Below are 24,628 nucleotides of genomic sequence, written 5' to 3' on the forward strand. Positions count from 1 at the left end.
CCTGAACCGCTTTCTAGTTAGTAGGTCTTCCTGACATATCCTCCCTTTGCTTCGGAGCAGGTTATCTGGGAACAAAGCAGGACAAGTTTGGGCACCTGAAGGATCTACTGCTTTCAAGTGTCTGCTCTCAGCAAGGTTATGTGCTGCCCTCCTGAGCAACATCTCTGACTGTGATGAAACCTTCAACTACTGGGAACCAGTAGGTGATTTCTTTAGTTTTCATTCTTTTTTCCCCCCCTTGATTTCACTGCTTGGGACCTTGTTGCCAATCAGGATACAAATAATATACAACTGTGGCTGAGAGTAAAACAACTTTATTTACACTTTTGTATTCTAAGCTGATGATTTACCTGCCTTGAAGGCCATGGGAAAATGGGGCTTTTTACAAAAAAGATGTGATGTGTAACTTTTGTAAATTTATTTTAAATCAAAATAATACTTTGAGATAATTTTTAAAGTTACCAACTACAACCAAACTTAAAGGGAAAACCATAGCTCTCTGTTCTACTTCTCATAGCCAAATCCTAGTCCCTAGAGGTAACTACTTTTTCTTTTCTTTAATTTTATTTTTTCAGTGTTCCAAGATCCATTGTTTATGCATCACACCCAGTGCTCCATGCAATCCATGCCCTCCTTAATACCCACCATCAGGCTCACCCAACCCCCCCACCCCCACGCCCTCCCCTCCAAAACCCTCAGTTTGTTTCTCAGAATCCACAGTCTTATGGTTCGGAAGTGACTACTTTCTTTCAACCTTTTTTATTCTTTTTTCTGATTGCTAAAATAAAATGTTATTAAATGGTATGATTGTATTACTATTTTGTGATTTATACACATATATATGTGTATAAATATATATTTGCTGACTTCCTATTACAGGGAATTCAGAGGTGAAATATTCAGATCCCATTTTGCATTAAAAAATGCTTAGCATAGGTAGTTTAAGGAAAATGCTAAGGTTTAGAATTTCTCTGGGCTAATGAGTATTTTAATTACTTGAGAGGGAGAATGAGTGGTGGGGGATGAGAGCGAAAAAGAGAGAGAGAGAGAGAGAGAAGCAGACTCCCTGCTAAGCAGGAAGCCTGATTCGGGCTCCTGATCCCAGGACCAGGAGGTTTATGATTTGTGCCAAAGGCAGATGTTTAACTGACTGAGCCAAGGTATCCCTTGGCTAATGAGTATTTAAAAAAAAAAAAATAAGTAGAGTGTAAAATTCAAACTTTTGACATTGACCAAACAATAATCTTGGGGAAGTTATAATGTCCTAATATTAGTCAGTATTGGATCATTTTGATTCTTATCTATTAATTGTAAATCTTGTTAAGAATTTCATCATTTCTTTGTACCTTTGTCTTAGTAATATTTTTGCTTGGAAACTTTACCTGTATTCGCTTAGCAAAGATTTTTGGCCAATTTAACCCTGAAACTGTTTTTTATTTTCAGACACACTACCTCATCTATGGGAAAGGGTTTCAGACTTGGGAATATTCCCCAGTTTATGCGATTCGCTCCTATGCTTACCTGTTGCTTCATGCCTGGCCAGCTGCATTTCATGCAAGAATTCTTCAGACTAATAAGGTAAGGGCAGGCAACCTGGAAGCAATTAGAGGTGATTAAGAGAGCAGTCTTTGGAACAGTTTTCAGAAAAGGACAAAATAGATTTGTAGGTAGGAGAGGACTTTTTAAAGAGTAATCATTTGTTCATTTAACAAACATTACTGGGGCAACTTCGTAAAAATTTAATTCCAGGATACTTAACATATAGTGTTACATTAGTTACAGGTGTACAATATAGGGATTCAACAATGCTATATCTTACTAGGTGCTCATCAAGATAAGTGTATTTTTAATTCCCACCACCTGTTTCATCCATTCCTGCATCCCCGTCCCTTTGGTAACCATCAGTTTGTTTTCTGTAGTTGAGTCTGTTTTGTTTTGTCTTTTTTCTTCATTTTTTTGTTTGTTTCTTAAATTCCATATATTCAGAATATGTGTGAAATCATATGGTATTTGTGTATTTGCAAATGGCAAGATTTCATTCTTTTTTATGGCCAAATAATATTCCATTGTATGTCTATACCACCTCTGTATTCATCTATCTACGGACCTTGGGCTGCTTCCATAATTTGGCTATTGTAAACAATGCTGCAGTAAACACAGAGGTGCATATATCCTTTTAGTTTAGTGTTCTTATTTTCTTTGGGTAAATATCCAGTAGTGCAATTACTGGATCCTGTGCTAGTTCTATTTTTAATTTTTTGAGGAAACTTCCAGGTTTTTCAGTGGCTGCATCAGCTTGCACCAACCAGTGCACCCGAGTTCCTTTTACTTCACATCCAGACCAACACTGGTTTCTTGTGATTTTGACCATTCTGACAGATGTGAGGTGATAATTCATTGTGGTTTTCATTTGTGTTTCCCTGATGACTGATGTTGAGCATCTTTTCATGTGTGTGTTGGCCCTATGTATGACCTCTTTGGGGAAATGTCTATTCATGTCTTCTGTCCATTTGTTTTTATTTTTATTTATTTATTTATTTATTTTTGTCCATTTGTTTTTAAAGATTTATTTTAGAGGGGTGCCTGGGTGGCTCAGTGGGTTAAGCCTCTGCCTTCGGCTCGGGTCATGATCCCAGGGTCCTTGGATTGAGCCCGGCATCGGGCTCTCTGCTCAGCAGGGAGCCTGCTTCCCTTCCTCTCTCTCTGCCTGCCTCTCTGCCTACTTGTGATCTCTCTCTCTGTCAAATAAATAAATAAAAATCTTAAAAAAAATAAAAAAATAAAAAAATTTATTTTAGAGAGCACACACAGGGGGATGGGCAGAGGGAGAGGGGGAGAGAATCCTGAAGCAGACTCACAGCTGAGCTAGGATCCCAATGCAGGGCTTGATCCTAGGACCCTGAGATCATAACCCGAGCTGAAATCAAGAGTTGGCTGCTTGACCAACTGAGCCACCCAGGTGTCCCGACTTTGCCCATTTTTTAAATTGGATTTTTTTTCCTTTGTGTTGAATTGTAGACTTTTTTTTAATATACTTTGGATATAAACTAATGGACAAAATTTTGTCTGGTAGGCACTTTGAGTGCTTTGGGTGTAACAGTGGCCAAATCCTTGACCTCATTAATTTATAGGTTAGTGGGGAAGATGAATATTGAACAAGTAATTATAAATGCAGTCGGTCTTATGGACGAAAAGTACAGTGTGCAATAAGACAGCCTATTAGGAGATCCTAATTTTAACAGAGTGCTAAAGGATAATTAGGAGTTAAAGGAGACCTAACCTGATTACCTTTTAGAAATTTGACTGTAGGGGGTCTTGGCATGGATATCTATGGGTTTATGCTGTTTGGAATTTACTAAACTTCTTGAATCTTTAGGCTTATGTCTTTTGCCAAATTTGGGAAGATTTTAGCTGTTATTTTTTCGAATACTTTGTCATCTCTGCCCTGTTTCTCTTTGAGATTACAATGATATCAATGTTAGATGTTTAATTATGGTCCCACAGATCTCTGAGGCCCTATTTTTTAAATATTTTCTGTGTTGATTGAGCAATTTCTAATCTTCTAGTTCACGAATTATTTCCTCTGTCCCTTCCATTCTGCTCTTGGGTATATCTGTTGAGCTTTTATCTTGATTGTTATATTTTTTCAGTTTTTAAATTTCCCTTTGGTTTTTCTTTATATATTCTGTTGCTTTACTGGAACTTTGTATTTCGTGTTTCCAGTGTGTTCTTAATTGCTCATTGAAGCATTTTTACAACCGTTCCTTTAAAAGTTCGTCAGATAATTCTAACTTTTGTCTCATCTTGTTAGTATCTGCTGATTGACTATTTTCAACTATTCAGTTTGAGATTCTCCAGGTAATTTTCAGTTGAAATGTGGACATTTGTGGGATTATGAGACTCTGGATCTTATTCATGGGCCCAGCATGCTTCCTCTGCATCTTTGGGTCTTTTTGAAGCCTTCTGTTTTGTCTGGCTGCTCTTGATCCCACTCTAGCAGGAGAAAGGTGGGTGTTATCCACCTTTGTTACTGCCAGGTTGGGGTACAAGTTGAGGTTCCTCACTTTGCCTTCACTCCTGTGGGCAGGAGTGCGTCAAGAATTATCCAAGTGGTCTCCACTGACAGCCCTGGCTTCCTACTGGACCTTTGATGGCATGGGTGTGAGTTAAGCTCCTTTTTTTTTTTTCCCCCCTTCTTTCTGGAGTGCTTTGCTGGAGTAGAGTGATTATTGTCTGAAGGTTTTCTGTCTTGTTAGGCTACCCCTTTCTCGGCCTTTTGGCAAGATTGACCAGGCTTTGGTTGGTGTTTGTGCTCATTTGCATTTCTAGCTGCCAACTTCTTTAGTTCTAAGTCTGGAATATAGAAGGCGAAAGAAAACCTAGGGAACTTTATGTTTTTCCTCTGGTCTTAAAATCCCTAGGCAGTCTGCTGCTTTCTCCCTACCTTGAATTGTCCCAGGTTTACTTCACCTATAATGTCCAGAGTTGTTGGTTTTACAGAGCAGGATGAAAAGGGAAAAGTATGGTTAATCCATCTTCCATGAAGCAGAAGTCTCTGATGAGAGAACTAGAGGGTGAGTAGGAGTCATCTAGGTAAAGGAAGGATGGGGATGAGGGAAGAAAACCATGAGGCTGGAAGAGGGCCAGTATGGCCTTGTTGTATAAATAAGCTTGATGCTTGGAAGAGACCGTGAGTGGTGGAGTGGGTTTTATGATACTGAAAGGTAGGAGGAGGCCAGATTTATACAACACCTGGTAGGTTCTAGTAAGCATTTAGACTTTTATACCCCCAAGGGCTTTCTGAAGCCATCCAGAGGTTTTAGAGGAGAGACATGATTGTGTATGCATTTTAGACTGATAAGAAAGGTAGCGTCTTAGAAAGTGATACAACTCTGTCTTTCCCTTCCCTACCTAATAGCTAATTTCTGGTTTTTAGAACTTAGCAGAGGAGAGGTGTACAGGAGAGGTCTTAGTAGAGAAATGACCATATGCAATGCTTAAGCCTTTTATGTCCTCTTGGGTATCCACTGTCCCTTCCAGTTTGACATGTTCAGCAGAATCCTTCATCTCCTATCACTCTTCCCTTACATCAACTATATGAGCAGGAAGCAGAACAGGAATGAAGATTTCCCTTGTTCTTCCATACAGTCTCCTTCCTGGTAAGTTTTACCAATGGAAGCCAGTAGGAAGCCACTTGACGAGGAGGAATTAGAGTTATCGAGTCCCAATCCCAGCATCCTCATGCCCAGTAGAGAGGGTGGATTGTTGCTAAAAGAGCATCTGGTAATAATTGGCACCCCTAGTGATGGTTTCCAACTTCTTGCCACCCTAAACAGGAATACCTTGGTTTTATCTCCCTCTGGATCTGGTTTTCAGTTTCTCTGAATTATATATTCAGTGGGATCTGTGTGTGTGGTTTCTCTGAAGGATGTATTCCATGGGATGTTTGTGTGTGTGTGTGTGTGTGTTTGTGTGTGTGTGTAGAGGGTACTTAATTTCTATTGCCATATTACTCCCAGAGTGGCTATCCAACTTCACACTTCTGCAACAGTGTTCCATATTTCAGCCACCTCACATCTCCTGAGCACTTGATGTTCTGACTTGCTAATTTTTGCGGTTCTCATGTATGTGAAATGTTTCTCATTTTAACTGTCCTTCCTTGGTTACTTGTGAGATGCAGCATTTTTGTCATTCATTCGTTCTTTTCTATGATTTACCTATTCACATTGTTTGGCTGTTTTTCAACTGGTTTTTCTGGGTTTCTCCTCTGATTTGTAGAAGTTCTCAGTGGTAACCCCTTGTAGGTTTTAGATACTAGAAATTTTTTAAGCTGTCACTGCTCTGTTTTGTCTGTGGGCCTTTTGTTGAACAGAAATCTTTAATTTTGTTCAAGTCAAGCCAATTAGTTTTTCACTTAATGGTTGGTAGGTTTTGGGTCTTTCTAAAAGAAATCCTTCTTTACCACAGTTCACAAAGATGTTCTTAAGTATTTTCTTAGCTTTCTGGGTACATTGGTGGCTCAGTCAGTTGGGTGTCTGCCTTTGGCTCAGGTCATGATCCTGGAGTTCTGGGATCAAGTTCTGCATTGAGCTCCCTGCTTGGCTGAAAGGCTGCTTCTCCCTCTACCCTTTACCCTGCTTGTGCTCTCTCTTGCTCTCTCTCTCAAATTGTAGAAAAGAAATATTTTATTTTTTTAAGATTTTATTCATTTATTTGACAGATCACAAGTAAGCAGAAAGGCAGGCAGAGAGAGAGGAGAAAGCAGGCTTCCTGCTGAGCAGAGAGCCCAATGTGGGTCTCAATTCCACAACCTTGGGATCATGACTTGAGCCGAAGGCAGAGGCTTTAACCCACTGAGCCACCCAGGCACCCCCCAAAAAAGAAATATTTTTAAAAAGTATTTTCTTTTTCTTTCTTTTTTTTTTTTTTTAAAGATTTTATTTATTTGACAGGCAGAGAGGCAGGCAGAGAGAGAGAGGAGGAAGCAGGCTCCCTGCTGAGCAGAGAGCCCGATGTGGGGCTCCATCCCAGGACTCTGAGATCATGACCTGAGCTGAAGGCAGTGGCTTAACCCACTGAGCCACCCAGGCGCCCCTAAAAAGTATTTTCTTAGCTTTATAATTTTACCTGTCACATATAAGGCTTTAATACCTTCAAATACTCTTTTTTTTTTTTTTAAGATTTTATTTATTTATTTGACAGAGATCACAAGTAGGCAGAGAGGCAGGCAGAGAGAGAGAGAGAGAGGAGGAAGCAGGCTCCCTGCTGAGCAGAGAGCCTGATGCGGGACTCGATCCCAGGACCCTGAGATTATGACCTGAGCCGAAGGCAGCAGCTTAACCCACTGAGCCACCCAGGCGCCCACCTTCAAATATTCTTAAAGAATTTTATTAAGTAATCTCCATTTTTAAGATTTTGTTTATTTATGACAGATAGTGAGAGAGGGAACACAAGCACAGGGGAGCTGGAGAGGGAGAAGCAGGTTTCCCGCTGATCAGGGAGCCCCATATGGGGCTCGATCCCAGGACACTGGGATTATGACCTGAGCTAAAGACAGATGCTCAATGACTGAGCCACCCAGGCACCCCTTGAATATTATTTTTTATAAATTGTAGAAAGATGCAGCTTTATTTTTTATGATACAGTGAACTGGATTTTTCAGTACCATCTCTAAATAATCCATCCTTTCTCTTCTGATTTGTAATACCTTATCTATCAGACACCTTATTCCCACATGTATGGGTCTGTTTATGTCCTCCTTATTCTAGGTCATTGGTCAAATTGTTAATACCATATTTTTATTATTATGGCTTTGTAGTGTGTGTTAATAATCTGGTTGATAAATTTTCTACTTTGTCCATTTTAAAAGTTGTATTTTAGGGGCGCCTGGGTGGCCTAGTGGAGTAAGCCTCTGCCTTTGGCTCAGGTCATGATCTCAGGGTCCTGGGATCGAGCCCCGCATCGGGTTCTCTGCTCAGCAAGAAGCCCGCTCCCCCTCCCTCTCTGCCTACTTGTGATCTCTCTCTCTCTCTGTGTCAAATAAATAAAATCTTTAAAATAAAATAAAATAAAAGTTGTATTTAAAAAATCCTTTCACATTTGCCCCTCCCCCAAATTCTTTTTTTTTCTTTATTGGAATCCAATTTAATTATATTAATATGAAAATCAGTATTTTTATAGGTTTGTTATTCCATCCTTAAGATGATATATTTATCTAATTAGTCAGGTTTTCTGTATCCTTTAATAAAATTTGTAAATGTACCCATTTCAGTCTTAACAAGTTTTGGGAAGCTTAATGCCTACATTCTTCATACTTTTTTATTTCTGTTATGAAAGGAATCTTGTTTTGCTGGGTTTTTTGGTGGTCATTGCTGATAGGAATACAATTTTTTTTTTAATCTTAATCTAAATCTCGCTAAATTTCCTCATTAGTGTCACTGGTGTATCAGGTGTAGGTCTTGGATTCTCTTCCATCTGTGTAGGTATAGTTTAGTTTCTTCCATTCCTTATCCCTCCTTTTTTCTTTTATCCCTTTGCACTGACCAATATTTCTAGTTATGTGTTGCATATTAATTGTTTTGGGGCATTGTTGTCCGGTCCAAAGACAATTCTTACATTAATGTTAGTTTTTAGCATAATTAATGTTAATGTTTAATTTTTTAAAATATTTTATTTATTTGACAGTGAGAGATCACAAGTAGGCAGAGAGGCGGGCAGAGAGAGAGGAAGGGAAGCAGGCTACCGGCTGAGCAGAGAGCCCGATGTGGGGCTTGATCCCAGGACCCTGAGATCATGACCTGAACCGAAGGCAGCAGCTTAACCCACTGAGCCACCCACTTAGGCACCCCTAATGTTTAATTTTTTAAAAGATTTTATTTTCAATGGGGTGTGTAGGTGGCTCAGTCATTAAGCGTCTGCCTTCGGCTGGGGTCCTGGGATCAAGCTGGGTGTCAGGCTTCCTGCTTAGCGGGAGGCCTGCTTCTCCCTCTCCTACTCCCCCTGCTTGTGTTCCCTCTCTCGCTGTGTGTCTGTCAAATAAAATCTTTTTAAAAAACAAAAAAAGATTTTACTTATTTGACAGAACGCAAGTAGGCAGAGAGGCAGGCAGAGAGAGGGGAAGCAGGCTCCCCGCTGAGCAGAGATCCCAATGCGGGGCTTGATCCTAGAACCCTGAGACTATGACCTGAGCCGAAGGTAGAGGCTTAACCCACTGAGCCACCCAGGTGCCCCCAAATAAATAAAATCTTAAAAAAAGTTAAAGATTTTATTTTTATTTTTTATTTTTTTTTAAAGATTTTATTTATTAATTTGACAGAGATCACAAGCAGGCAGAGAGGCAGCCAGAGAGAGAGAGAGAGATAGGGAAGCAGGCTCCCTGCTGAGCAGAGAGCCTGACGGGGGACTCAATCCCAGGATGCTGAGATCATGACCCGAGCTGAAGGCAGCGGCCTAACCCACTGAACCACCCAGGCGCCCTAAAGATTTTATTTTTAAGTAATCTCTACACCCTCCCTATGTGGGGCTTGAACTTAAACCCCAAGGCCAAGAGACATAGGCTCTTCTGACTGAAGCAGCCAGGTACCCCTAATTTTTAACTTTCCAAATGTTTTATACTTAATTAGATGAGGGGTCTTTACATGTGTAGGTACTTTGTATTAAAATTATCTGAAATTCTAGCAGCATCTAGAATAGTGCTCAGTGTATATTAGGCTTTCAGTGTGTTTTTATTGAAGTAATGAATGAATCTGGCATTTAATTTTGATTTATTGTGCTCTTTTTGGAATATTTTGTTTATAGTGTTGAAAATGTGAAGTATCCCTAAGTTACATGCAGTAATCTTAATCATGATATATATATAAGTACTGCTTACATTCTAAAGTATACCAGTGCACTATAGTATGAAAACTATTAATAAAACTCCTGTTACTGTTTTTTAAGTTGATGTTCTTTTTTTTTTTTTTTTAAAGATTTTTTATTTTATTTATTTGACAGAGAGAGATCACAAGTAGGCAGAGAGGCAGGCAGAGAGAGAGGAGGAAGCAGGCTCCCTGCCAAGCAGAGAGCCCGATGTGGGACTCGATCCCAGGACCTGAGATCATGACCTGAGCCGAAGGCAGCGGCTTAACCCACTGAGCCACCCAGGCGCCCTAAGTTGATGTTCTTAATTATGAAATTAATCACATTACATGTGTTTGGAAGACAGGAGGGAAAGTATACATCTAAGTCCTGGTAGCCTGATACAGTCACCTTAACCATTTCACTACATTTCTTTTCAGTCCTCTCCTATGCTTCTGATTTCCAAAGCTATAATTCTGATGTGTAAAATAATATAATGTGTATTTTTATCTAGTATTGAGTAATTATCTGTCATTATCAATATATTATGGTTGTTTAGGTAATGTTTATTGATTGTATGAGTTTTATATGAATTTTTCCACTGTTGCTGTAATTGTGAATTTCAAGATCTGTAATAGTCCATGAAATACATATGCATAATTGATTGGACCATTTCCCCATCATTGGATGTTGTGTAGTTTTTTTTTTTAAGCAGTTTTTTCCTAATGTAATACTGCCACACTTACCATTTTCATGAGTAGAACTAACCTTCCCTGCTTAGTCCGAGTTACTTCTGCGAGCTGGTCTTGTAGAAATAGGTGTACTTGGTCTAGGGGTAGGAATACATGTATGGTTCTTGATACATGCTGCTTTTCAAAAGGATTATGCCAATTCAGTGTAATGAATGACAAATGGAAGTGTTTCATCTTTAAGAGTTTTCTGTGACTTCTGTTTTCTTGTCCTGGGTTTCTTTCAGATTCTTGTCTTCTACTTTTTACGATGTCTCCTGGCTTTTGTGAGCTGTATCTGTGAACTTTACTTTTACAAGTGAGTATAAAACTTTGCTTCTAAAAGTGCTAAAAGTGCTATGATGGAAGCCCATTATAACATTTTTTTTCTGATCATAAGCAGTGTTTGAAATAGAAAACACTTCGTCCTAGCTCCTAATACTGTATTTGAGGTAGGACTTAAGGGGTGCCTTGGTGGCTTAGTTGTTAAAAGTCTGCCTTTGGCTCGGGACCTGGTCCTGGGGTCCTGGGATTGAGCCCCGTATTGGGCTCCCTGCTCAGCAGGAAGCCTGCTTCTCCTTCTCCAACTCCCCCTGCTTGTGTGCCCTATCTGGCTGTGTCTCTCTGTCAAATAAATTAAAAAAAAATCTTTAAAAATCTTAAAAAAAAAAAAAAAAAAAAGTAGGACTTAAAATTTTTTTCTTGCTTTATTGACATATAATTGAAATAATACTGTGTGAATTTAAGATGTACAGCATGATTATTTGATAAATGCATAGGTCATGATGTACCACAGTAAGGTTAGTTAACACATCCATCACTTCCCACTTTCTATGTGGAGAGAACATTTTAAGATTTTCTCTATTAGCAACTTTCAAGTACATTAATATTGTATTGTTAACTATAGTCACCAGAACTTACTCATCTTCTAAGTGGAAGTTTGTATGCTTTGGCCTGTATACTGTATACCATCTGTATACCAACTGTATACCATCTCCTAATCTTCTGTCTCCTCCCTTCCCTCTGCTTCCCCAGCCCCTGGGAAGCACCATTCTATTCTATTTCAGCAAGGTTGGCTTTTTTTAGATTCCACATGTGAGATGATACAGGATTGATCTTTCACTGTCTGACATTTCACTTAGCATAATGCCCTCAAGGTCCATCCACGTGTGTTGCAAGTGGTAGGATTTCCTTTTGAAATTTATGACTGAATAATATTCTGCTGTACATGTATACCACATTTTACCTACTCATTCATAGGTGGACATTTAGGTTGTTTCTGTGTCTTGGCTATTACGAATAGTACAGCAGTAAGCATGGGCCTACAGTTATCCCTTTGAGATAGTGATTTCATGTCCTTAGGATGTGTATCCTGAAGTAGGATTGCTGGATTATATGGTGATTATATTTTTAATTTGTTGAGGAAAGAAGTGGGACTTGGTGTTTTGAAACACTGTTGGAGGGGAAAACTTTTAATGATCACTTTTCCTTCCTGAGGTGTGTTAAGTTCCGTATCTTCATGTAAAGTTAATATATGGGTAACTGGTGTTTCATGTGGTAGGATTTAGTAGAGCCTAAATTTTGGTTGCAAGATACAGAATCATGATTTACCTTTTCTCCTTGAGCTTAGGTGAGAGGAAATTATTCCCGTTGTGGGACTGACTGCTCTTACTTGGAACCAGCACATTGTCTTTCACCAAGTACCTATCGGTTGATTGAATATTAGTGGAAGTATTAAGCATTTAAGTGTTGCAGTAATAAAAGCCACTTTTTAAACATGCAACCTAATGTGTTAATAATGCTTTTAAAGGTATTTATAATAATGATTATTAAAAATATCCCCACTAGAAAACAGTTAAAAATGTCAGACACAGAAATTCTTTGGCCGTGACTCTGGGTGGCACAGAGAAGGAAGCAAGCTAGTGCTGTCTTTAAGGATTGTAACCATGTATTGGTCTTGACATTGGTTAAGGGCTGAATGAACATCACCTTACATGATCCCCCCAAATCCCAAGTTGAGAATTTATTTAAATTGTTCTGGGTTGGCAGTGCCCATAGGTATCTTGCAAAAACAAAAGGGGAAGCTTCTCCAGAGAAATGGATCTTTAACCCAGGTGTCAAAGAATTATTACAAATAAAGTTCTAGTGAACAAGAAATCACAATAAAAATCTCAATCACAAAGTACAGAAGTGAACAAGTTGTTGTACTTGAGAACCAACAGCAATAATAACAAAGCTGACCTGGAAGACTTCGTTGATTAGGAATTACTAAAATAAGAACATAAACATATTTGATATTTCTAAATAAAAAAGAAGGAATTTGAAAACATGAATAAGAAACAAGAACCTAAATAATCCAGAGTGAAAAGGAAGTTAGAGAATGGAAGGAAATATTTACAAACCATAACCTGGAAAGAGGTTCAATTCCAAAATATATAAGAACTCCCACAGCTCAATACCAAAAAACCCCATTAATCTGATTTAAAATGGACTAAGAACTTCAATAGACACTTCTTTAAAGATGCTGTTCACTTAGCCAGCGGGTATTTGAAAAGATACATGGTGTCACTGTATTTCAGGGAAATGCAAATCAAAACTGCAGTGAGCTATAACTGTATACTTGTTAGAATGGCTATTGTAAAGCCCCCCACCCCCACCCCGTCCAAACCACAAATCGGTGTTGGCAAGGATGTAGGATTGGAACCTTTGCGCCCTGTTGGTGGGAATGCCAAATGGTATAGCCACTGTACAAAATTGTATGGAGGTTCCTCAAAAAACTAAAAATAGAACTACCGTATGATCCAGCAATCAACTTCTAGGTATTTATCTAAAAGATTAAAACAGGATCTTGAAGAGGTATCTGCACTTCCATGTTCCTTGTAACATTTTTCACGATAACGAAGATTATTGTGACCAATACCAACAACTTTAGTGTCCATTGACCTATAAATGGGGGAAAATGGGGTATATGCCTAGAAGGGAATATTCAGTCTTGAAAAAGAAGGAAATCCTGCAGTGTGTGACAACATACACGAACCTTGAGGATGTTGTGCTAAGTGAGCTACCTAGTTACAGATGGACAACCACCACTGATTCCACCTATGGGACTCTAAAATAGACTTGTGGAAGCAAAGCACAGGTTGGTGATTGTTGGGCTGGGTAGAGGGGGAAATGGGAAGTTGCTAATCAGTGGGTATAAAATTTCAGTTGTTAGATGAATAAGTCTAGAGAGCTATCATACGACATTGTGCAGATAACAGTACTATATCGTATTTTTAAAAACCTGTTAAGGTAGACCCCCTGATTACCTGTATTGTCCACAATACAATAAAGAAGATAAAAGAAAAATAAGGAATGAGACTATGAAGATAAGCCAGCAGATCTGACAAAGAACCACACAGAACTTCTAGGAATGAAAGCAGAATTGATGTTTAACACGCAGTGGTTAATTTGAATGGTTAGACACTAACAAACTAGAAAATTGATCTGAAGAGCTCAGTAGGGATGAAGTACAGAGTGACAGAAAGGAAATAGAAGGGAAATATAAAGATGTTAAACCTGTATTGACAGATTCCGTCAGATTCTAGGAGATGATAGAGTGGGGAGAGACAGTATTTAGGGAAGTAATACCTAAGAATTTCCACAATTGATGAAAAAAAAGATGCTAATTCATAGATTCAGGGAGCCCAACATATCCTGAGCTGGATAAATAAGGAATTAGTGAACCACGTAGAACACCAAAGGCAAAGAAGATCTTAAAAGTTGACAGAACTAATAGAATAGCTACAAAGGGATGTTAGATTGACGGGAGCCTTCTCAAAAGCCAGGAGATTAAAGAAAACTTCAGAGTACTCAGAGAAAATGATTGTCATCCTAAAATTGTGTACTCAGTTAAGCCATTTTTTAAGACCAGGAGCTTAGTAAGGCTTTTCAGACAAAAAAAAAAAAAAAAAAAAAAAAAAAAAGAGAGAGAGAGAAACCAAACAAAAAGGGAATTTGCCATTAACAGATCCTCCCTAAACAAACTTACGAATGATATACTTAGGAGCAAGCAAAATTCAGAAAGCAGCTTTGAGATGCGCTGAGGAACCTGAGCTAGCCGACAGTTAACCCAGGAATATGTCTGCACAAATGTGGACTAAATGAAGTGGTAATCATTCCTAAGAATGTTAACGGGGTTAAAAACCTCCCAGGATGAAGTAGAGAAGACTCTCATTCCTTGGGTTTGAGAAACATGGACTTAGACAACTTCTTATTAACCCTTCGTGTGTCTCCTCGCCTTTTTGTCTTGTGACTACTATTTATTGAGCAATTCTGTTCCAGACCGTCTTCTGAACACTTTCCCATGCATTGTCCTCACAGAAGTGTGACCAGTAGGCATTCTCATTATCCTCACTTGGCGGGTGAGGATTCTGACACAGGGATTTTGTCACCCGACCAGGGTACTGCTGCCAGTAAGTGGCGGAACCCAGATTTGAGCCTGTGCCCATCTGACTCTGAGGCCTGTTACTTTTCCACTGCATCGTGCTGTTTTCCTGTTGATAGTGTACATGATCTTAGCATGGAAAAGATAACATATCCTCCTAGAGTTTTTCTTCTGCTTGAAGAGTAAGCATGTTTGGGTTTGTTTTACACACAGAATTGCTAACAAACCTGTCCAAGCAGTTTTGTGTCTGCCTTTAGGTCTTGAGCGTTTTCTGCGATGGGGGCATGTTTTTTCCTTTGATTTGAAATGTCTGTCCTTAAGATTGACTATGCTGATGGTCTTTGCCTTTCTTCTAGGGCTGTGTGCAAGAAGTTTGGGCTGCATGTAAGTCGAATGATGCTGGCCTTCTTGGTTCTTAGCACTGGCATGTTTTGCTCCTCATCAGGTAAGTAAAAGGGCAGGTGAGGGCATAACAGGTACTCTGAACTTTCACAGTTACATGAAAGGAAGAACTTGTGTCAGCATAGATTATGTTTAGATAGAATATCAGTAATTTGCAGAGCACTGTTTCTTGCATGATCTTCATCAGTCCTTACAGCAATTTTGTGTTAGGGGTAAGACCAATACTTTCTCATTTTTGCAGATGAGGACATGGAAATTGAGAAAAGTGAAATGAGTTACTGGGAGTCAGAGAACTCCTAAGTAGTAGAGCTTTCTATTATATTATTGTATTAAAAAATTTTTTTAAAAAAGATTTTATTTATTTATTTGTCAGACAGAGATCACAAGTAGGCAGAGAGGCAGGCGGAGAGAGAGAGAGGAGGAAGCAGGCTCCCTCCTGAGCAGAGAGCCCGATGCGGGGCTCGATCCCAAGACCCTGAGATCATGACCTGAGTTGAAGGCAGAGGCTTAACCCACTGAGCCACCCAGGTGCCCTTTTTTTTTTTAAACCAGACTGAAAGACATCAGCACCTTCTGCCTTTTCTTGCTGTTAGAGGAAGAAAAAACAATTTTGTTATTTTGTTCTTTTTTATGTCTAAAAACCCTGTTCTTTGTGGTTCTACTTTCTGCCCATTATTTGCTATGTGTTCTATAAAGGTATGCATCCTCTGGGCCTTTTTTTCTCTTTTTTAAATGGTATCCTTAAAGAGAATGAGGATACAACCTTAGAGTTGTGGCTTGTGAGCCGTGCTGCTGTTGCACATTTCTGTTCTCTGAGCCATGGTGGCCTGCTGCCAAAAGGTAGCCTGTTTCCACTTCTCTGGAAAAATTAAGCTATTAGATATAATTATCTCAGTTTTAATTTCTGTTTGTGTGTACCAGAATCTAGTATACCCACAAAATATACACAAGAATCATATCCAGCACAAAAGTGTACATTTAACTTCATTGACAGTATCAAAATCTATGTGGTTGTGCAGAGACCTTATGAGAGTCACAGTGCTCCGGGAGACCGTGCTCTCCCTTCCAGGCCAGCAGAGACCTCCAATTCCTCTGCTCACTTGTCCTCTGCATTGGTGGCTGTAACTGACAACTTTGCAGAGAGCTTCAGTATTATAGAGCATTTATCTGTGAAGCTTTTACCTCCTGTTTTTTTGTTACTTTGCTACTCCTAAAATGGATTCTTACAAGAGGGAGGTTTTCAGGAGTACCTTTAGCTTTGTCATCCCAGCCAAGAACGAGAAGGCCCAGAGAAGTTCAAGGCACCCTTTGATACACAGCCTCCAAAGCCTTTCCTGAGTTTGGGAGATCACATGGCCTGGTTGTGGTACTGGCCTTGTGCCGCTGTTTCTTCTTCAGTGCTCTAGGCGAGGTCGCCTTGTGCAGCCTGGAGAGGCAGATCTGCATTTTTGTATAGAGTTGTTAGAAACATGGATCGCATATTACTGTTACAGAGACCCTGAAAGCACTCAGCCTCTGTTGTAGCTGTTTACTACAGCAGAGTGATGCTAGATGGAAGTAACTAAGGCACTTCCACAGCCTGAACTATCTATGTCTGTCAATGCAGGATGCAAAGCAGCATTGCCATCCAATATTTGGCCCTTGAGACGGCTTCCCAGAATTCCTAGGGGGTAAAGGTTAGTGCCAGGACAGTCTCAGAAAACTATCAGAAGATAAACTACTTCAGAAATAGTCAACAATGGCTCCAAGTTTCTTGCAGCATATTCCCTGTCTGGAAATATAACCTTGAATTTTCTAAGTTTTGGACTTAGGGTACAGGACAGGAGAGGAATGGTGTTTTGGCATCATTTAACTAGGGGTGTGTTGGTACCATAAAAAAAGAAGAGTGACTGGAAAACAGCATGGAGGTTCCTCAAAATGTTGAAAATCGAACTACCCTATGACCCAGCAATTGCACTACTGGGTATTTACCATAAAGATACAAACGTAGTGATCCAAAGGGGCATATGCACCTGAATGTTTATAGCAGCAATGTCCACAATAGCCAAACTATGGAAAGAACCTAGATGTCCATCAACAGATGAATGGATAAAGAAGATGTGGTATATATATACAATGGAATACTATGCAGGCATCAAAAGAAATGAAATCTTGCCATTTGCGACGATGTGGATGGAACTAGAGGGTAACATGCTTAGTGAAATAAGTCAGTCAGAGAAAGACAACTATCATATGATCTCCCTGATATGAGGAAGTGGAGATGCAACATGGAGGGGGTTAAGGGGATAGGAGAAGAATAAATGAAACAAGATGGGATTGGGAGGGAGACAAACCATAAGTGACTCTTTTTTTTTTTTTTTTAAAGATTTTATTTACTTATTTGACAGAGATCACAAGTAGGCAGAGAGGCAGGCAGAGATATGGGGGGGAAGCAGGCTTCCCACTGAGCAGAGAGCCTGATGCGGGGCTCCATCCCAGGACCCTGGGATCATGACCTGAGCTGAAGGCAGAGGCTTTAACCCACTGAGCTACCCAGGAGCCCCCATAAGTGACTCTTAATCTCACAAAACAAAGGGTTGCTGGGGGGGAGGGGTATTGGGAGAAGGGGTGGAGTTATGGACACTGGGGAGGGTATGTGCTATGGTGAGTGCTGTGAAGTGTGTAAACCTGGCGATTCACAGACCTGTACCCCTGGGGATAAAAATACATTATATGTTTATAAAAAATAAACAATAATAAAAAAAAGACTGAGAAAATAAAAATCATTGAACTTCACTTTTTTTTTTTTTAAGGGGTATGACTTCACTGTACAATTCTAATATATTGTTTCTCAAAATATGTTCCTGGTTATTGGTATTGTGTAATGTGGGTAAATTTTTAGTAACATCTAATAAACCCCCTTCCCCCTCTTTGTGTTCCCCATTCCTTTCCTTTTGCAGCATTCCTTCCTAGCAGCTTCTGTATGTACACCACATTGGTAGCCGTGACTGGCTGGTATATGGACAAGACTTCAGTTGCTGTGCTTGGAGTAGCCGCTGGGGCTATCTTGGGCTGGCCGTTCAGTGCTGCTCTTGGGTAAGGGACCAACACAGTTCATCTTCCTTGTGTCCCTGGGCACATAGTAAATCTCTGTGTTAGCTTATCTCTGTGTTCTCTGCTTATGACCTAAAGTTACAGGAATGAATTGTACTTACAGAGCTTATGGGAAATGGAAGAATATTTCTCTTGGTGCATATTGTTGATTCATTCTAATAAGAATAGTGATTTTTAAGCTGTATGTTAGTCTGCTGTATGTTAGCTGCTGCTAAACCCCTTATGAACTTTATCCCTATGCTTACAGCAGCTTTGCAGGAAAAATACAATCATGGAAGCTTCATTTTTTATTTATTTATTTATTTTTTTAAAAGATTTTACTTATTTATTTGACAGAGATCACAAGTAGGCAGAGAGGCAGGCAGAGAGAGAGGAAGGGAAGCAGGCTTTCTGCTGAGCAGAGAGCCCGATGCGGGGCTTGATCCCAGGACCCTGGGATCATGACCTGAGCCGAAGGCAGAAGCTTTAACCCACTGAGCCACCCAGGCGCCCCGGGAGCTTTATTTTTTAAATTATTTTTAAAATATTTAACTTATGTATTAGAGAGCGAGTATGCATGAGTCAGGGGAGGAGCAGAGGGAGAGGACTAAGCTGACTCCCCACTGGGCTTGATCCCTGGACATTGAGATCAGGACCTGAGCCGAAATCAAGAGTCAGTCGCCTAATCAGCTGAGCCACCCAGGCACCCCAGTCATTAGTGCTTTATAAATGAGAAAAGAGAGTCTAAGAGGGTGATTTTCCTTGAAGATTCTGTTTGCTGGGGCACCTGGGTGACTCAGTCGGTTAAGCGACTAACTCCTGATTTTGGCTCAGATTGTGGTCTCACAGTGGTGAGACTGAGCCCAACATTGGGCTCTGTGCTCAGCGTGGAGTTGGCTTGAGATACTGTCTTTCCCTCTGGACTCAGGCCTCCCTGACCCTGCCTCTGGTGTGTTGTGCACACTGTACCACTCTGTGCTGTGCCTTTCCCACTCACCAGGCCTAAAACCAGACTTCCCTGAGATCTCCAGTTCTTGCCTCAACAGCTCTTTTCCCAAGGGCCATAGTATTTCTGACTCCTTATTTCTTGTTCCCCCAACTTCTGCTCTAGTCTGCACTGCCTCTAGTAATTCAGAAAAATATTGTACTTTGATGTTAAGGTCATTATAGTACAGTGGCCCCTTTAACAACATGGGGGCACTGATAGCCTGCGCTGTTGAAAAACCTGCATGTCACTTTGACTCCCCAGGAACTTGACAATAGCCTGTTGTTGACAGAGCCTTACCAATAACTTAGTCACATGTATTTTGTATGCTGTATTTATTATATATATATATACATTAAAGATTTTATCTATTTATTTGACACAGAGAGAGATAGATCACAAGTAGGCAGAGAGGCAGGCAGAGAGAGGGGGGAAGCAGACTCCCGCCGAGCAGAGAGCCTGATGTGGGACTCGATCCCAGGACCCTGAGATCATGACCTGAGCCGAAGACAGAGGCTTAACCCACTGAGCCACCCAGGCGCCCTGTATTATATATTCTTACAATAAAGTAAGCTAGAGAGAAGAAAATATTACTATGAAAATAGAGAAGATACATTCACAGTACTGTACTGTATTTATTAAAAACCCCCATATGTATGTTAACCCACACAGTTTAAACCTGTGTTGTTCAAAAGTCAACTGTAGTAGTATATTTTTATTATAAAAAAAAGTTCCAGGGACGCCTGGGTGGCTCACTTGGTTAAGCATTTGCCTTCGGCTCAGGTCATGGTCCTGGTGTCCTGGGATCGAGTCCAGCATTGGGCTCCTTGCTCAGGGGGGAGACTTGCTCAGAGGGAGACTCTCCCTCTGCCTATCACTCTGTCTGCCTGTGCTCACTCTGAAAAATAAATAAAATCTTAAAAAAAAAAGTTCCAGTTTGTATGAGGTAAAAAGAATTCTTAATTCTCTTTTCCCCTAGCCTAATCTTCAAAGATAGTCACTAATACTTTTGTATATATCTTTCCAGAAATTGTCCTTCTGTGTGTAAATGCACATGCATGTATATGTGCATACGTATCATAAATTCTTAAATAGAATCATCCTGTAACTGTATATATCTACTTTTTAAAAAAGATTTAATTTATTGTTATTTATTTATTGGACAGAGAGAGACACAGCAAGAGAGGGACACAAGCAGGGGGAGTGGGAGAGGGAGAAGCAGGCTCCCTGCTGAGCAGGAAGCCAGGGCTCCATCCCAGGACCCTGGAATCATGACCTGAGCCGAAGGCAGATGCTTAACAACTGAGCCACCTAGGCGTCCTTCTTTTCTCTTTTTTTAATAGGATCATTTCTAGGGTTTCTTTATTAAGTATCACATAGCCTTTTGGAGTAAGATACTTTTAACAGGTTAGGAATGTTGACCCTCAGCAATGTTAGCAAATGCTATTTTAGCATATAGGGAGATTATTCTCTATATATTGTTGAAATAATCTCAGAATGGCTTTTTTGTGTTGTATTATTATGTAACAGTTTGTTTATAATATGTATCTATAAAGTCTTTATGCCCTTACTTTAGCAGTTGTACTACTATGTATGTAAAACTAAAATGGGAACCCTACTCTACCCCAACCTTTAAAAAAAAAAAAAAAAATCTTTGGAGCACCTGGTTGGATCAGTCGGTTGAGTGTCCGACTCTTCACTTAGGTCGTGTGATCCCAGGGTGCTGAGATGGAGCCCAGCATCGGGATGTTCAGGGGCCTGGATCCTGCTTTAAGATTGTCTCTCTCCCCCTTCCCCATGGTGTTCTTTCTCTTGTAGGCCTGTTGAGAGGATTAAGATATGTAGAATGAGTTTACAATTCTGGTACATCATCAACATGCAGTAAATGTCAGTGTTGCAAAGCTCTACATGTCCTGCAAGTTTATTTACAGGAATGTCCTATCTTGGTATCACATAGGGCTGTCAGACACCTGAGGTCCTGATGGAGGCAGATTTCTCACTCAGGTAAAGGCATCTGAGAATGCTGTACTGACTGATCACCAGCCACTAATTTTCTCTCTTTAGGAGGGCCAAGGATGTCCTACTTTCCAGTCATCCTGGGGTTGCCTGTGTCCAAAGCCCACAGCTGTCCTCTCTGCATGTGTCTGGGAGCTCAGCCGGGGTACTCCCACCAGAGTAGAGGCCACAGGGGAAAAGCTATGTATCTTCTGTGTATGTAGACTTAGAGCCTTCTTTGGGTTGCATAGCATTCCATTATCTGACCATAATGTAGCCATTGCCTTGCTGGTAGATACGTAGTTTTCTGTTTTTTTTTTTTTTTTTTTTTTTTTTTTTTAAAGATTTTATTTATTTGTCAGAGAGAGAGAGAGAGCACAGGCAGACAAAGTGGCAGGCAGAGGCAGAGGGAGAAGCAGGCTCCCTGCGGAGCAAGGAGCCCGATGTGGGACTCAATCCCAGGATGCTGGGATCATGACCTGAGCTGAAGGCAGCTGCTTAACCAACTGAGCCACCCAGGCGTCCCTTTTCTGTTTTTTTTTGCTATGATGTACAATGCTTCAGTGAACATTTTTGTATATATATCTATACATTTATGGAAATTTATTTATGGGATAAATTTTAAGGAGAGTTCAATGTTTTCTAGAGGATAAGTATTCTAAATTTTCTTAATTTTGCTTTCAAGGCTGGTTTTCCCACCGTCAGTCTTCTATTTTGCATATCTTCAAAATATTAAAGATTTTGTGTGAAGCCCTCTTCTATCTCTTCTCCTATCTTTCAGTCATCTTGATGATTCCCGTATCTTAAATCTGGTCCAGTCATCTCATATATATTAGATATCTCCTTTTCTATAGCTAAACATTTACAAAACTGAGCTCATTATCTTCTGTCTATATCTGTTCTTTTGCCTATGTTTCTATCCCAATAAATGGCACCACTATCTACTCAGTGCTGAACCAGGAACCTGAAAATTATCTGTGACTCGTCTCTCTTTCCTATGTCCTGTTTATTGTACCTTCTGAATATCTTGACTCTGACTACTCCTCTTCACCTCTGCTCCTGGATTACCATACAGCCTGCTAAATGACCTTCCCATCCCTAGGCTTGATCTCTGGAAATCTCTCCGTAATCAAACTAGACTTACCGTCCTGAAATGCAAATAGGACTATATCATTCCCTGTTTTGTTTTAAACTCTACAGTAGCTTCGCCATTCCTCTGTATCACAGAGGCTGGCAATCTGTCACCTGTGGGCCCAGTCCACTTGGTCTTATTTTGTACAGCCCAAGAACTAAGAAGTTGTTGCATTATAAAGGGTTGTTAACAAATCATACACACACCCACAGTTGACACACACACACACACAGAATATGCAGCAGAGACCATGTGTGCCCTGTAATACAAGCCTAAAAGCCTAAAATACATACTGTTAGGTCCCTTATTTAATTGTTCATTTTTAAAGATTTTATTTATTTAACAGAGAGTGAGAGAGCACAAGCAGGCAGAGCAGCAGAGGGAGTGGGAGAAACAGGCTCCCCACTGAGCAGGGAGCCTGATTTGGGACTCGATTCCAGGACCCTGGGATCATGACCTGCGCTGAAGGCAGTTGCTAAACCAACTGAGCCACCCAGGTGCCCCCTGTTAGGTCCTTTAAATAAGAAGTTTGAACCCCCTGCACTATGGGTCCAGATTCTAACATGACCCACAAAGTCCTGATCTTCCCTCCTTTTTTACTTCTCCAACCTTTTGCTCCTCTGTTCCTTTTACTCTGCACCATTGGCAATGAACTTTGTGTGTTCTTCAAGTACCTCTGCGTGGCACGTTTTGATTGGTCTACCTTCAGCTGAGATAAGGGATTTCCGGATGGCTATTAGTTGACCGTCATTTATTGAATACTTAGTGTTAGGCACTGCTGACACTTTGATAAAGAAGACACTTAGGTTCCTGCACTTCCAGAGCTTACGTTTAGTAGGAAAGACAGACATTGAACAAGTAATTAAAAGTATGATGACTCACCGAAGGAGAAGTAAAGATGCTATAGAAATGTAAATATTTGGGCGGAAAAAAATGAAAATACAAATGATAATGCAAAATTTTGATAATAGAATGTGAAAGTTCATATCACAGGAGAAATACCTTCTGATAGCACATGGCATTGCTAAATAAAAGACAGAGGTGGTAATGCCATGTGAATTCAGAGATGGGAGACATTGGTTCTGCAGAGGGGTCCAGAGCAAAGCCTATAGTTGACATTTGGGTAAGTTCTTTTGGAAGAGGTTGATGTGGGGAGGGAATTCCTTGTGACTCGAGCGTGGGTGAAGATTCCAACTAGTGTTCTAGATTTGGAGGTCATGGATATGAAGGTGACTATTCATGTAAGAGTGCAAGTACCTACTGAGAAAATGCGTGTGGAAAAAAAGAAGAGTAGAAGTTTGCTTCTGGGACCCAGGACCATGGTAGGGCACAAAAAAGACATCTGGAAAGGAGCACTTGGGAAGAGGCCAGGAAAGAACAGGAGCCAGGAAACCTAGAGGAAGAAGCAGATGCTTTGTGTTAAGTGCTGCAGGAAGACCAAGGGAGGTGAAGGTTGTGAAGAGTTGCTGGGTCTGGCAGAGAGGAGATTCCTGTTGATCTTAAGTCCATTGCATGGACTTGAAGCCAGGCCTTCAGGAAGAAATGGTGAAGGCAACATACATATGCCACTTGCTTGCAGAATTTGAGTGAAAGGGATAAGCGCAAATGGTGTTGGAAAGAGACATAGCGGAACTGACAAATCAAAATGTGTAATATTATTAAAATCTTTATAAATCATGGAAGAGATGAGCATTCATTTGGCCGGGTGGGTATAGGACCCCAGGGCACATTCACTTAATGTACTCTGAATGAACATTCACTTAATGTTACACTGTAGTGTTGAGAAGACGTTCTCTCCTCTATCAGCTTTCTTTCCTCACTATTAACTGCTAGAGACATGTTTTCCCCCTTTTCAGCATGAGGTATGTGTGAATGACTTGTTTGAGTCTACATTCTAAGTGTTTTATTTAATTCCCTATTTCATTTCTCTGTTAAATAGTTTACCCATTGCCTTTGATTTGCTGGTCATGAAACACAGGTGGAAGAGTTTCTTTCATTGGTCTCTGGTGGCCCTAATACTTTTTCTGGTGAGTTTTATTTTTTGTTTTGTTTTAAACTTGTAATGAAAGCATATTGATAGGAAAGAGAATATGAGAAATTCATTCTGTTTCTCATTTTGAAGTTTATCCTGTTAGCATTGGGAGCATGTTTCCAGAAGAAAACCCTGCAATTGGTATCTATTTTCTGCTCCGTCTTAGGTGCCTGTGGTGGTCATTGATAGCTACTACTATGGGAAGCTGGTAGTTGCACCAGTGAACATCGTCTTGTATAATGTCTTTACTCCTCATGGACCTGATCTTTATGGTAAGGCCTTAGGGAATCTGGGGAAGAGGAAGAGAGAACTTCCTTTGCCTGAACTTTGAAATTTCAGCTCGGTTGCTTTATTTCCTCAAATACAGCATTTCTTTGCTGCTAATCTTAAAAGTAAATGACGTTCTGATATAGCACAGTGGTGATAAGTAGCCACTAAATATTTCTTCTTGATTAATGTGATTTCTTTCTTTCAAGATTTGAGAGAGAGAGAGAGCGTGTGTGCACATGCGTACAAGTGA

General features: G+C 40.2%; 1 protein-coding gene across 2 annotated transcripts in view; it reads left to right on the forward strand.

The window, feature by feature from the left end:
* ALG9 (ALG9 alpha-1,2-mannosyltransferase) overlaps nt 1-24,628 on the forward strand; it is a 96,035-nt gene that overhangs the window by 1,116 nt on the left and 70,291 nt on the right. For both annotated transcript variants that reach the window (XM_059417404.1, XM_059417412.1), the window contains exons 2-8: nt 61-199; nt 1,444-1,578; nt 10,313-10,383; nt 14,847-14,935; nt 17,832-17,967; nt 24,016-24,103; nt 24,275-24,380. In XM_059417404.1, the coding sequence (XP_059273387.1) occupies nt 61-199; nt 1,444-1,578; nt 10,313-10,383; nt 14,847-14,935; nt 17,832-17,967; nt 24,016-24,103; nt 24,275-24,380 (764 nt within the window). The remainder of the gene's footprint in view (nt 1-60; nt 200-1,443; nt 1,579-10,312; nt 10,384-14,846; nt 14,936-17,831; nt 17,968-24,015; nt 24,104-24,274; nt 24,381-24,628) is intronic.

The sequence above is a fragment of the Mustela nigripes genome, chromosome 1 (assembly GCF_022355385.1).
Source record: "Mustela nigripes isolate SB6536 chromosome 1, MUSNIG.SB6536, whole genome shotgun sequence".
NCBI lineage: Eukaryota > Metazoa > Chordata > Mammalia > Carnivora > Mustelidae > Mustela > Mustela nigripes.